Source organism: Eupeodes corollae, chromosome 2 (assembly GCF_945859685.1).
Source record: "Eupeodes corollae chromosome 2, idEupCoro1.1, whole genome shotgun sequence".
In the NCBI taxonomy this organism is placed as follows: domain Eukaryota; kingdom Metazoa; phylum Arthropoda; class Insecta; order Diptera; family Syrphidae; genus Eupeodes; species Eupeodes corollae.
The window spans coordinates 119,741,759-119,756,536 of record NC_079148.1 but is presented as its reverse complement, the minus strand read 5'-3'; the positions used below and the strand labels follow the sequence as shown (position 1 = coordinate 119,756,536).

Sequence of the window (14,778 nt, the reverse complement as noted above, 5' to 3'; positions counted from 1 at the left end):
AGATTGAATAACATGTGCGTGTGGATGAATAAATTATTTCAAGATTTGTAGGTATAATTAGGTTCCGAAGCATAAAGTAAGTCATTCAATGCCAATGATCTGGCAAGTGTCCATCATTGTTTTTACTATCAATTTTATATAAGTAAGTTTAATCAACGTTATTTACAACCGTTGGACTTTCAAGAAGTGGTTTCTGGTTCAATGGAATTTAACTCTTAAATAATTTGTTCCTGTACCTCGAATGATATACCTACAAAGTTGAAGTGTGAATATTCATTCAGAAATAAAACAAAAAGTTCTAAACTTTACTACCTGCAGTCTTTTAGATCAACATTTTGGGCGCGTTTCACAGTTGGATTCAATTTAAAGAGAACCAAAGAAAATCTTCCATTTCTCAAATTTCTTTCCAAAGTATCCAATTAACGACATAGTGCCCATGAACCACTATAAACTCAAGTGAGCTCAATATAACTATTTCCTGTGACAAAAGATGTGCTAAAGGTCTACACTAAATGGCGACCATAGCCACACAAAAAAAGAAACAATTTCAATTAATTTTAAAGTATAAACACTTAACAAATACATATATATTTATTTTATAATATTCCATGGACAGTGTTGATGGGGAGAATGAGTTGGTTGTTTGGAATACAAAAAATACAAATAAATTCAAAATTAGGTATTTCCTAAAATGTATATCAAAAGAGAGAGAACAATAAAATATATAGTTTGACCACTTTGGAATAAGTCTTAGAATAGTTTCCAACTTCCGTCTCTTTTTAAATCTTTTAGCTAAAAAAGACAGTCCATTTGTTATGCAAGACGGGCTATAGTAAAGACGGGAAAGTTAAGGTACACTATTCTCTTCTTAAAGCAACGTTTCATCACTGCATTCCATGTCATCAGCCTCATTAACATCTCCTGCCTTGGAATAGGTAGTTTCATCAGCCTTATCCTCTACATAGGTTGTTGTGGGTGTCTGGGGAACACTTTGAGATGAGCTAAATGGTTTATCCTCAAAGCTCGCATTCAGTCGATCAATAAAGTCGTCTAGGGAAATTTTCTTCAGAGCAAATCTACGCCCGAACGTCTTCTTGATTTTGTTTCTTCGTGATTTTACTGTTGTTTTGGTTACATTGAGACCATCCGAACAGGACAAACTGCGTTTGATCTTCTTGGCTCCAATAAAGCAGAGCTGTTTGTTTTTGTCAGGGGTTGGTTCCTCGAATATGGTTTCAAGATTCGATGGTCGAAAGTTGCCCTTGACCTTATTGTCAAGGTAGATTTTTTTGATTTCAACATTCAGATTGCGTCGTGGTTTCATAATTGAACGTCGCTTAATCCGCAACAGAGAATTCTCCTTCGATTTGGCCATTCTAGGAGGTAGACTTCGTCGAGAACGCGGTGGAGTGTATTCCGCTTCAGTTTGATCGGAGTAATCGGCTGGAAATTCATCTCCTCCATCAGTGAGTTCTCCAGTTGTGGCCATTGTGAAGGAAAACGATTGGTTTGTTGTGGAGGGTCGACAATTTTCGATGGGAGAGTCGAATGCGGCGTTAGAAACAACACTGAAAAGTAAAATAGTTGCTCTCTTTTAACCCAATTTATTAAAAAGATATATTTTCGATTACTTACGGTTTTTCAGGAAAAGTTTCACTGCTACTATACAAATTTATTGATGAAATTCCCAATACGATTCGTTCCATTTTATTATTGCATTTTTGTGTTTTTTTTTGTTTAAATTATATTTTGTTGATTTTTGTGCTAGTTTATATTTCCCTATTGACAGTTCGCTGCTCAGTGCTCTCAAAAAGGGAATAAGGTGAGTATGCGCTCTAATTTTGACAGCTGTGCTGTTTGGTGAGGTGTGTTTCTGTTTCTGTAATAGTCGGTACTACAGTGTAGATGCGGATTTTATACTTATAATGCAGCACATACAAGTTTCATGGAATTTAGATGAATTAACGTTGGAGGTTTTATATAAAAAACTTAAGTAAACAAAATCTGCACGAGACGTGAAATGAAAATGAAAAAAATGCAATTAAAATTCAAAATTTCTTAAATTGAAAAATTCTAAACTAAAAAGAGGCCAACCAACCAACGATTTTACACCAATATGCCAACATTTTGTGTAAGATACACAATTTAAAGTCAATGGGTATATTTATAGTCACATCTTAAACCCGAGTTTATTTAAACTGGAGTCTTAATTTAACAACCAGGTTAGGTTAGACACAGCTCGCCACCTGAGTTCTATCTTGTTCTATGTCTATTTTTCAAAATGTTGGGAAATCGATTTTTAAAGTCAAGATCGAAAACTTTTGTTTATTTTATCAAATTTATTTTTGGAAGTGATGTTTTTCTGAAAGCTTTAAAAATTTTGTTTTAAAAACAATTCACAAAATTCTTTTTTCTTCTGTTCTAAAATAATGATAAATAAAAATCCAAACAGACTGCATTTTGGATATTGAAAAAAATTATATGGAGTGAAGATGAGTAGATAAAATTGGTGGATATTGAACAATAAAACCTAATATAGAACATGACAAAAATTAGCAAGGATATTATAGGAAACCAGAGGTATTTTGTATTAAATTAAACAATAACAATTTCATTTTTCACATCAGATTTCATTAGGTTCTCTAAAGGGTAGTATGAAAGGAGACAAGAAAATTTTAAATATCTTGGTATGTTTGTACTTTATTTCGCAAATAAATGATCTGTGTAGTTGAATAATTTATTTTTTCTTAAACAAAACCCAAAGGAGAAATTCTTTTATATTTGTATGTATTATAATATTAACTTTCTGTCACAATTCCTTCTTAAAACCTTGGAAAGATTGATTGATATCCATTTAAGGGCAAGTATTGATACAAGACTTCTGTCTTCGTCTCAACATGCCTACTGTAAAAGTAAATCGGTGGAAACAACGTTACACACGTTAGTACGCACCGCCAATTATTCCCTCCATCATAAAGAGTTCACTATGGTTGCTTTCCTTGACATCGAATGTGCCTTAACAACGTGGACACATCTGCACTAACATCTCTAAATGTAGGGTTTCGCTTCGGGAGTTAATTCATTGCTTATTAGCAGAATAATTAACTCAAAACTGGGCAACTCTTCTGACACACGTTTCGTTAGTAGAGGGACACCGCAAGGTGGTATTCTATCCCCTTTCCTCTGGAACCTAGTGGTAATCCTAACTAGTCTAGATGCGGAGGGTTTCAGAGTGATAGCCTATGCGGACGACGTTGCTATAGCAGTTTCAGGAAAGCATCTTTACCCGGTAAAAGAACTCTTACAAAATACCTTAGACAGACTAATACTTCGAGCTGATCAGTGTGGACTGGGTGTTAACTCACACAAAACTGATTAAGTCTTATTTTCAAATAGATACAAAATTCCATTTGTCAACCCTCATTATATTAAAGGAATCCAATTAAAATTCTCAGACGAGGCTGAATGCCTTGGTCTTGTCGTAGATAAAAAACTTAATTAGAAACGCAACGTACAGGAAAGAGTCAAAAAAGCTACTATAGCTCCCTTTTCTTGCAAAAAAGCTATTGGTAATAAATGGGGCTTACAACCCAGAATCACGCATTGGCTTTACATATTCGTAGTCTAGTCAGACCGATTTTAATGTACGGTATGGCAGTATGGTCGACTGCTTACCTATGTATAAGCGGATCGCTTCGCACGACCCCATCGCATCGGTGGGACTGGACACCTTGATCTACCTTACACCTCTTGACATATTTAGCAAACAAATAGCTGCAAGCTCTGCTATTCGCCTCAAAGCTTCGTCGCAGTGGACTAACAACAATATTGGCCACTCCGTAATTCTTAATTATTTAGAACCAATTCCAAAGTAAACAGACTACACCATCCCCCAAATGCGATTTGACATAAACTTCCAGATTTCTATACCTTTCAGATTTTTCTGGGAGGACAGGGCATGTCAAATCCCTGGACTCTGTCTCTACAAACTCCATAACAGTCCATAACTGTCGATCATCTCTAATGGAGATTGCACAACAGTTTAATATTCACCTTTGCTGGGTGCCGGGCCATAGAGACATTCCAGGTAACTGTAAGGCAGATGAACTCGCCAGTACAGCCCATCCTACCACGTTTGGCAAATGCTGGCATACCAATCGCTACTTGTAAACTGTTGCTAATGCAAGACGCTACAAAGAAGGCAAACACCAGGTGAAACAACATTACCACGTGTCAGGTCATGAAAAACATCTGGCCAACACTAGATTTAAAGCGTTCAAGGTGCTTGCTATCTCTAAGCGGTCACATATAAGCTCGATAATAGGTGCCATAACAGGATACCGTCTAATAGGAAATCACGCCACGCGGCTAGGCGATTTCTTAAATGACTTTTGCAGAAGCCTCTCACGTTTCGTAAGGGACTCAAACTGGTTCCATTGAGCTTAGGAGGAAGCCTCAATTTGTATGGAATTTAGATCAATTAACGGTTTTCGAATGAGCAACATGAATTTGTAAAAATAATTTTGCTTCTATATCATTTAAACATTACTTTATTATCAAATTATTATCGAACTGTCAAAGATTGTAGGGGATTTTTTGCAAATAAGATAAATATATACAATTTAGCAACACTAAAAATTAGCAACACAATTTTGCATATGATGAAATAAGTTAAATTTCAAAATCTGTTTTATTTTAGTAGCATTTTTGGAAATATTTATGTATTAATACAGATTAGATCTAGGACCATTATCTTACCTTAACAACAAAATTGAGCATGGAATGGAATTTTGAAGTCAATTTTTTCACAAGATATCGCGAACCAACCGAATATCAATATTTACCAATTTTGTGTAGTATTTTTTGTTAATTTAAATATCGAAAGCAATATTTTTTATCGAGAAGAGCGCGATCGAGGAGATAAAGGGATGTCACAACAGAATTGAGGTGCGTACATTTTACCAAAAGGTAAACAAAACCTCTCGAGGGTACCAGCCACGAACCGAAGGCTGTAAGGATGATCAGGCGAACATCGTAGTAGAACCGCAGTCTATGTTAAGAATATGAAAAGACCACTTCTCCAAATTATATAACGGCGATGACGAACCCAATTCTGCTGTAAGGGAGATAGAACCACTCAACCTCGGCGACGCAGATCAACAATTCCGCCTACCCGACCTTGACGAAGTGAAGATAGCTATATCTAAACTTAAGTCAAACAAAGCTGCTGGAGCTGACGGCATCACCGCCGAACTATTCAAAGCAGCAGGCGATGACTTGGTAGGGAGCATGCACCAACTCATTTGCAAAATATGGTCGGAAGAAAGCATATCCGATGAGTGAAATTTTAGCATGGTTTGCCCGGTACATAAGAAAGGAGAACCTCTAAATTGTTCCAACTACAGAGGCATCAGTCTCCTAAATATTGCATACAACATCCTCTCTGCCGTATTATGTGAACGTCTGAAGCCGTTCGTCAACAACCTCATAGGTCCTTATCATGTGTGGCTTCAGACCATGAAGGTCCACTATCGACCAAATGTTCACACTATTTCAGATCTTGGAAAAAACCCAGGAACTCCAAATCGATACCCACCATCTCCTTATTGATTTTAAAGCCGCGTATGATAGCATCTATAAGGAAGAACTCTACAGAGCAATGTCTAGTTTTGGCATCCCTGTCAAACTTATCCGTTTGTGCAGAATGACGATGGAGAATGCACGTTGCTCTATCAAGGTCGGAAAAGATCTCATTGATGCATTTGATGTCAAAACAGATTTTTGACAAGGCGATACAAAAACTCAACCGTCAACACTAGAGGCACAATCTTCCAAAGGTCCATCCAATTACGTCTTGGACAAAACGTCACCATGGACAGCTATAACTTTGAGGTAGTTAAGGACTTTGTCTACCAGAATAACTCTTGCAAGTCGATGTTTTAGAAGGCAATTGAGAAGTAAAGTCCTCTCTCGAACATCTAAAATCACCATCTACAAGACAATCATCATCCCGGTTCTCATTTATGGCGCTGAGGCCTGGACCCTGTATGCATAGATGGAGAATGGAGGAGAATATATAACTGTACGGGCTGTACAGCGACACTGACCTAGGTAACAGAATTAAAGTCCAACGGCTTAGATGGCTAGGTTATGTAGAGCGATTGGACATCAACGCTCCAGCCCAGAAGGTCTTCTAATCCAATCCTATAAGGGACGGTGCAGTAGAGGAAGACCTCGACTCCAGGTGTCGCACGCAGGTGGGTGAAGACCTCAACCAGCTTGGCGTGCGAAACTGGAGACAGATAGCTGGGGAACGAGCTGGCAGTAATATTTTTACAAGACAAAACTAGCTTTTAGCCAATATTTTAAATTTTTACGAAGATATTGCAGTCGAAAATCAATTTGCTTTTAGTAGTTTTTAGGTTTTTATTTTTTGTAAAAAATATTGTTAATTACATTTCTCTTAAGATTAAGGGCATAGAAAAATATACTTCGATAGATATATTCTTCTTTACATAAAATATTTCGGAGGTAAAATTTGTTGTTCGTATAATATTCGAGGTGACAAATATTTTGTTTCAGTTTTTTCTGATTTATAAAAAAACGTTTTTTCCAAATTATGCTTGTTGCGTATCAAGTCATTTAGCCTTATTAGTTCGTAAGATATTTTGAATTGACAAAAATTAAATTTTTTTCAACTGCTGGTGAAGAAATCACACACTCAATTTTTTGAAAATTCTTTCTACATTTTTTTGTCTTCTGCCGACATCTCTCTTGGATCTTGAGATATGAATGACGAAAAAAGCTTCCCGAACTTACGAACGTATTTTAATATAGATCCTAGTGACCTTGAATTGTCGAGAAACTTGGACTGAATAATTTGAAAATTTATTGTTTAGGTACATCTAAACCACAACTTTAGTCAATGTACGATATGTTTACATTGATTTATAATCACCACTCATTTCGACGCATCTAAGGCCCTAATTTTAGACTATTGTCTGATCTAAATGTCCAAAAATCGTTTAAGCTTGAGTATTTTTCTTTTTAATGAGATATGGGGTTCGTTCTTAGGCTTTTTAGCTCAATTGAGAAGGTTATTAAACAAAGTTTAAGATAAACACGAGGATATTCAATTGACCAATAAAGCAACCTAAAAATAACATTCTAAGCATATATATTAATACGACTGGATACTAAATGCCTTGAAAAAGTACTATAAATTTAAAATTTCACTTCATACCTTTCAATTTATAGAATAAAAAACGTACATATCCTTTGTGTATTTCTTTATTGGAAACATGTCAATAATATTTTTTGTACATTGTCAAAGTCCTAGGAGAAATGAGAACTTTCAGGCACTTATTTAAAGTTACCATCATAATATTGAAATCCCTTCAAATCAAATCTCTTCCAACATCTTTATCCCTTTTTACACAATAAACACATCACAACAACACAATCGTCAATACACAATAAAATCCCATCCAATATAAACATACCTATCAGCTATGTACTGTCATCCGCCATCACCTCGGAATAAAACGAGCAGTGCCGCAAACGTGGAGGTTACTCTTTTTCTTCTTTCAAAAACCACAATCCGTTTGGAGTTACCCGAAATAAAATCCTTCCAATTGCAGGCTCTATCATCAACATGCCAGACGGGTAGAACCATTTTCGTTTCTTTGACGATGACGCTATAATGTCGATGGCAATGGCAATGGCACTGGCAACGACAACAAAAAACCCCGTTGAAAGAAAATTTACCCCCCCCTCCAACCAAAAATCAGTAATACTTTTTTCCCTCATTTCTTGTTATGTGGGAGATGGCGTCAAAACTGTTGTCACGGTAAAATGGTGAAATTATTTCGAGTTCACTTTCAGAGACATAAAGTTCTATGCAAAATATTATGCAACCAACACAAGAACATTCAAGGCTCATGCTGAGAGCTCATTTCATGCCCAATAAATAAGAGCAGTTCAAGACTAAAAAACGAGGACGACGACGACGACGAGGATGACGATTACTATGACTACGACGACAAAGCTCTGTATGATGTTGTGATAGGATAATCTTATATAGTCCCCTATTGCTTCATTTTGGGAATATATTCGTTCAACACAAAATATCAGCAAGCATAAAAGCAAAGCAAACACTGATTTAAGAAGCAGCGCAGCGTGACACCTATAACAACACCTTTTTTGTCGGGATATGGAATTTTGTGATGAATCCAGAGGGCGCTTCCCTTTTCAGCTTTATTGTTCCCTTGGGTATGTATAAAGAGTGTTCTATAATAGTGAAGACATGGCGTGAAATTCCATTAGATTTTTGAATTCATGTCGTCAATCACATCGGATGTAGTGCCTACAAGAATTTTGAACGATATTCCTCAACAACGTATGCTATTTGTATAGCACTCGCTTAAAAGTAACGTATTTTTCGGAAAATAAACATTTTCACTCAAAATTTGTGTGAGTAAAGTTACACGTGCGTAAAGTCTTGCGTGAATAAGCCTAGTACATACTTGTGAACCATCTCGTGAACCCATACAAATTTCAGTTTTTGGTTCACCCGTGAACTTGCTCGTGAAGCTGAGTGGAGAACAAAGTGGAGAGTTTTCGTTCACGGGCAATTCACGTGCAAAATGTACGGGAACTGTTGGTGAAGCTGAAGTCAAATGTTCACAACGTGTACTCACAAGTGTGTACCAGTGAGCAATTTCAAAAGTTCACTTTCTCCACTGGCGAACGTTCACTTCACGAGGAAGTATGTACTAGGCTATAGGAGCGATATGCTTCGAACAATATTTTTCCTCTAAAATTTAGTGGAGACTTTTTTATGTCTGTTTGGTAATCTGAAATCTTCACCTGTTTTCGTAAAACTTGGCTATTTTTTGTACGATACAACATTGTGAGTATTTTACTTTATCAAACACATTTTTTAATTCAGATATCACAATTTTGCTCGTGAATTGCGTAACACCTGTCAAAAATTGGAGACAGCGTGAAAATGTGTGAGAAAACATACCTTCATAATTTTCCCGATCTGTGCACTATTTCGTTCCACCATAGTTAACGCTGTAATGAGGTGAGTTTCATCTTGGACACATTTTTGAATCAATGTAAACATCGCTTTAGCCAAGGAAACATTTCAAAAAAGTGCCTTGCACAGCACTGAAAATAGAGATTTCGAATAGAATAAGATATGATCTAAATTTTTCGAAAGCCAAGAAAAATGAACAACTCGCCTTCGTACATATATAGAACCGTTGGAACTATTATCGTGAAGCTCTACGGGGACGACACACATTAACTAGTGTAGTTTTCTTTTCGACTTAACCTTTGTATATATCCAATCAGCTTATCATCCTTTCTTCTTAAAACCTTGGAAATATTGATTGAAAATTACATCAGACATAACTTAAAACCATGTCTCATTTCCACAGCTCAACATGCTTACTCTAAGCGAAAATCAGTAGAATCAGCACTTCATTCGCTGGTGCGTATTATTGAATATACCCTCGAATACAAAGAATATAAACTAGAAGCGTTCCTAGATATTGAAGGAGCTTTCAACAACGTCAGTTACCAGGCAAGAAATCACTCATAGATCTTATAAGTCTCATGCTCAAAAACAGGACAATAACTTCTAGCATGAGAAGTTTTAATACCACCAGATCGGTGAATCGAGGCGCCCCCCAAGTTGCGGTCCTTTCGCCTCTTTTATGGAACATGGTAGTAAACGACCTACTAACATCATTGGAAGCAGGGGGTTTCAGGGTGATTGCCTATGCTGACGACGTTGCAATATCTGTATCTGGGAAACACCCCCAAGTTCTGTTGGAACTCCTACAAAATGGCTTAAATAGGCTAACAAAATGGGCTAAGCAATGAGGCTTGGACGTCAATCCACATAAAACAGAACTAATACTCTTTTCGAGAAGGTATAAAATTCCTCAGATTAGCCCACGCAAGATTAAAGGAAAACCATTAAGCTTTTCCCACTAAGCTAAATATTTAGGCCTCATTATAGACAACAAACTAAATTGGAAGGCAAATATTAATGAAAGAGTAAAAAAGGCTACTGTAGTGCTTTTTACTTGTAAAAAGCCCATTGGATCAAAATGATGCTTCTCAACAAAAATAACCCACTGGCTATACATTTCGGTAATCAGACCGATACTTATTTATGGAGTTGTCGTATGGTGGACCGCACTGGACAAGATGGTAAATCTAAATAAGCTCATCAAAGTCCAGCGGTCAGCAGGTATGTGCATCACAGGAGCACTTCGCTCAACACCAACCACAGCACTGGAAGTGCTTTTAAACCTAACACTTCTTGACATCTTCTCCAAAATGGTGGCAGCCAACTGATGTGTGAGGCTTAGAGCCACCTCTCAATGGACCAGTAACAATACTTGACATACTGCTATTCTAGACAGTTTTAGATCTATCCCAGATCGCTTAGACTATACCACCCCAAAAATGGTATTCGGTAGAAGCTTCCATGTGTCCATCCCTTCAAGATCCTCCTGGGAAGAAGAGAGACCTCTGGAAGACGATGCGGTACACTTCTATACAGACGGTTCAAAGACCGATTACGGAGTTGGAAGTGGTATCTATTCGGAACAACTGAATCTCAGTCTATCATACAGACTTCCCAATCAATGTTGTGTATTCCGGGATAAAGTAATGGCGATTAAAGAGGCACTATCCTGGCTCAAAGAAAACGTTATATCTTGCAAGGATATACGAATCATCTCGGACAGCCAAGCCGCTCTTAAATCTCTCGCGTCTGTGTCCATAAACTTTCAAATAGTTCTCGATTGTCGATCATCTCTGAATAAGATGACGGAACAGTTTAATATTCACCTCATTTGGGTGCCGGGCTACAGAGACATTCCGGGAAATTGCAAAGCCGATGAGCTTGCCAAAAACGGAACACTTCTGCCTAATGTTAGGCAAGAACATAACATAGGAACACCTCTTGCTTCATGAAAATAACTTCTCAACAAATATGCTGTAGAATCAACATATGCTAGATGGTCACAGAGTACCACGTGCCTAGTAACCAAGCAAATATGGCCAAGCATAGACTTAAAACGGTCAAAAGGCTTCATATCCCAGAGCAGACAAAGTATAAGCTCTACAATTGGAGTAATAACAGGACACTGCCTCATAAGAAGACATGCTCTGAGGCTAGGGGTCTACACAAATGACTTCTGTAGAAGCTGCATGGACGAGGAGGAAGGGGAAACAGTCCAACACCTTCTATACATGTCCAGAACTCTCCATTAGAAGAATAACTTTCTCGGTAATCCCTTCTTCGATAATACCAGTAAACTGGCAACGATTGACACAAAATGTCTCTCTAACTTCATTAAAAGTACAAAATGGTTTGTTTAGGTTCATTACTCTCCCATGAGTAACCTCATTAGTGGTACCACAATGGACCCTTGAGGTCTAGGTGAGTCAATGACAGCCTGGACAGCCACTCCAACCTAACCTAACCTAACCATTGTATATGGAACCTTCACTGCCAAATTACGGCTACATAATAAAATCTTTCTTAGCTGCTCTCTTCTTACAGGAAGAAGCTAAGTTTTCTGCAACTTTTAGTTTTATGGGGTTTTTCATTGGTAAAATAAATCAATTAATTTTTTGTTTAGATCTGTCAAAACAGACATTTCGATTTGTTCTTACATTCCATGGGTAGAAGAGATTTAAGATCAAATCAGCAGATCTGGAATTTTCAACAGATTTACCCCTCTTTGCACTAATACAAATAAAACGTAGACGAAGTTGCAATAATACAATGACAAAAAAACCGAAATCTAAATTTACCAATGAAAAACACGGCAATCAAAATGTTGAAAATTTGAAACATACATTTTTTTTTATTTTTTCGCTTTAAAAGTACAAGAAATTTTTAAGAAAATCAAAAGTCAAAAGCAAATTGAAAAAAGTTTCCTTCAACAATTCCTTTCTGTACCCGTGGAAAAGTGGACTTATCACATAAAAAGAAAAAGCAAGGTCAGAAAAGGAAAAAAGAAGAAAAGTACACGTAATGATGATGACACGCCTCAGACATTCCTCGAAATTAGATTATTTTAATTAGGAGCAATTGGGTTCTCCGACAACGGTCCTTGATTTGTATTTCAAAGAAAAAAAAACAAGGTAATTTCCAAAATGCTATAATTCCTCTTGGGACAGTTTTCAATTAAGTACTTATGTCTCCCGCATCACTGAAATTGTCTGCCCTTTCCATATTAGGTATTTGCTTACGTGACAAATGCCCAAAATCCTATTGTCAAACAGAAAATACCCCAAACTCAAACATTTTTTTCCCTAAAAACCTTCATTGTCAGCAGAAGGAAAGGCAAAGTAAAGGCAAGGCCAAAATATAAAACCCTTATACAATCTATTCTAAATCTAACAAAACGTAGAAAAATAAAAACCATGTCCAGCTAAAGTCCAAAATTAGCGTGGGATTTCAATTCATTCAACGCAAACACACTCAATGCTCATCCTCAATAGGTAGGTTTAATATCAAGACCAGAACCAAGACCAAGACCAAGACGACCGACCGACACCTTCTGATTCTCTAATCCGAAAATTGATATCAAATCACATTACGTGACTCGAATTGAAGGAGAAAAGAATTCCAATGGCCCCTCTGGCCTGACTCAATTTTATCCTTCTGTGTTCTGTTCAAAGATCCTTCACATTTTCCCACACCTTAGGATTTTCAATTTTCCAATTTTTCTCTTCGTATACCGGAGCTGAGACTGACTGCCATAGCCATATTCAGCATACCCATTATCCTTGTGTGACATACCCACCTAAACTTGTGACAAACAGTAAACGCTCTGTTAGCACAGTGGAGCACATACAGAAGCAAGAGTTTATCCGAATGAATTCTTTATGTGTGTTGACATCGTTGCAAAAGATGCTCCAAAAAACATTATGATTCTGCTTTGTTGGCGGAATTCCTACCAGCTATCTCCATAGACACACGCCTCTTATGCTCCGCTCACACCATGCACACGTAATATAATTATGTTCTTCTGATTAAATTTTATCAAGCACTCACTTCGAATGAATATGAGGGGTTGGAGGTGTTGGAAGGCTTTAGACATCAGCGTCAGACAAAACAAAAAAAGGACGAAAGAAGACAAAACCAAAAATAAACTCCCTTCATCAATCTGTGGGAAAGCGACCGCACACTACAGCTACAACAACTAGATACTAGATGGCGGCTCCTGTTTTTTGCAGTGAATATAAGTAAAACACATCCAGCAAGGATGGTTTTGCTGGATAAGGTAAATGAAGCAAATCCGAAGGTCCTGTGACCTGATTTTTAATTAAATCCAATAATTCGAGAAAATTAAACTCAGGTTTATTTATGTTTATAGATAAACATAGACTCCTACATATAGACAACAACTAAAAAAGAAACAACTTAATGATCCTTTTTGGATTATCCGCATCAGTTCATGTGCTATATTCGCTTTTTTACTGTTTCACCGAAATAATAATTAACATCCCTGTATTGTGTTCAGTTTGTCTTCGTGTCGTTTTTAATAGATATTGTCCTGGCGATTAATTACAATTATACACTTTATCCTCTCTTGCACACAGTTAATTGAATTAATGTCTATTTAGCGATGGATGAGTATAGGTTACAGTTACGACAGTTTACGGTTGCGGTGTGGTGTGGTGTGGTGTGGGTGGGTTATATATACATAAAATGACCATCCCTGGAATCAACAACATTCATGTTGGGGAGTTATGCTGTGATGTTATTTCGAGCGCGTGGAAGGACATTTTTATTTTTGGATCACGTGATTGACAGCTAGACAAATGGTGGGTAGATGTATTTGTCTGAAAAGATACAATAAATTGAACTGGCCATTGAGGCAGTGATGCATGATGGTTGGCCCATTGGATACGTCAGAGGAATCTTGCCGCATCTTGTTGAAAAATCGTGAATTTAAAAAACATCTCATTGTCAAGTTAACTCAGTTCAATCCGACTTATTGATTTAGGTTGAAGTGAAATAATATAATAGTCTTGAGCTATAGGTGCATCAATGAGAGCCTTATGCACTTAGCACTAGCCTGATATGTGCGCACGTCCCCACAGAAGAGAAAGACGACAAGACCAAAGATATGTTCTTCGAGCTACGATATTAAAATAGTCCTGGGCGATTTTAATGACAAGCTACGAAGGGAAGACATCTTTGGTGGAATAATCGGGAAGAACAGCCGGCAAAACAACACTTCCGACAGTGGATTCGCGGGGTGAAACGTCATGGTAGCCAGTACGCGTTTTCCACACCTCCACACCTCAAGATCCACAAAGGAACTTGGACTTCTTCAGATCAACCTACCGTCAACCAGATTGAACAGAGATTGAAAAAGAGAGGGCAAAAGAAGCGTGCGGTCGAAGATGTTGAGAAGTTTAAAAGCAGGAATGAAGTTCGAAAGTTTTATGAACAGGTAAAACGAAATTCACTGGTACATAAACCTAGAACCGAAGGCTGCAAAGACGAGAGTGGAAACATCATAGTGGAACCGCAGTCAATGCTGAGGATATGGAAGAACCACTTCTGCAGACTGTATAACGGCGACGACGAACTGAATTCCGCTGTCAGGCAGGATGATTCATTCAACATAGACGATGAAAGCCAACAATCCCGTCCTCCCGAATTAGACGAAGTAAAGATTGCCATATCTAAGCTGAAGTCTAATAAAGCCGCTGGAATTGATGGCTTGA

At 37.4% G+C, this 14,778-nt stretch overlaps 1 protein-coding gene across 1 annotated transcript; it reads right to left on the bottom strand.

Annotated features, from left to right (window-relative positions):
- Nucleotides 1–551: 551 nt before the first annotated feature.
- On the bottom strand, nucleotides 552–1,793 carry LOC129948473 (uncharacterized). Its single transcript, XM_056059480.1, has 2 exons — nucleotides 1,636–1,793; nucleotides 552–1,568 (listed from the first exon to the last, which is right to left on the bottom strand). The coding sequence occupies exons 1-2, from the start codon at nucleotides 1,704–1,706 to the stop codon at nucleotides 869–871; spliced, it is 771 nt and encodes a 256-aa protein (XP_055915455.1). The 5' UTR covers nucleotides 1,707–1,793; the 3' UTR covers nucleotides 552–868.
- Nucleotides 1,794–14,778: the final 12,985 nt, after the last annotated feature.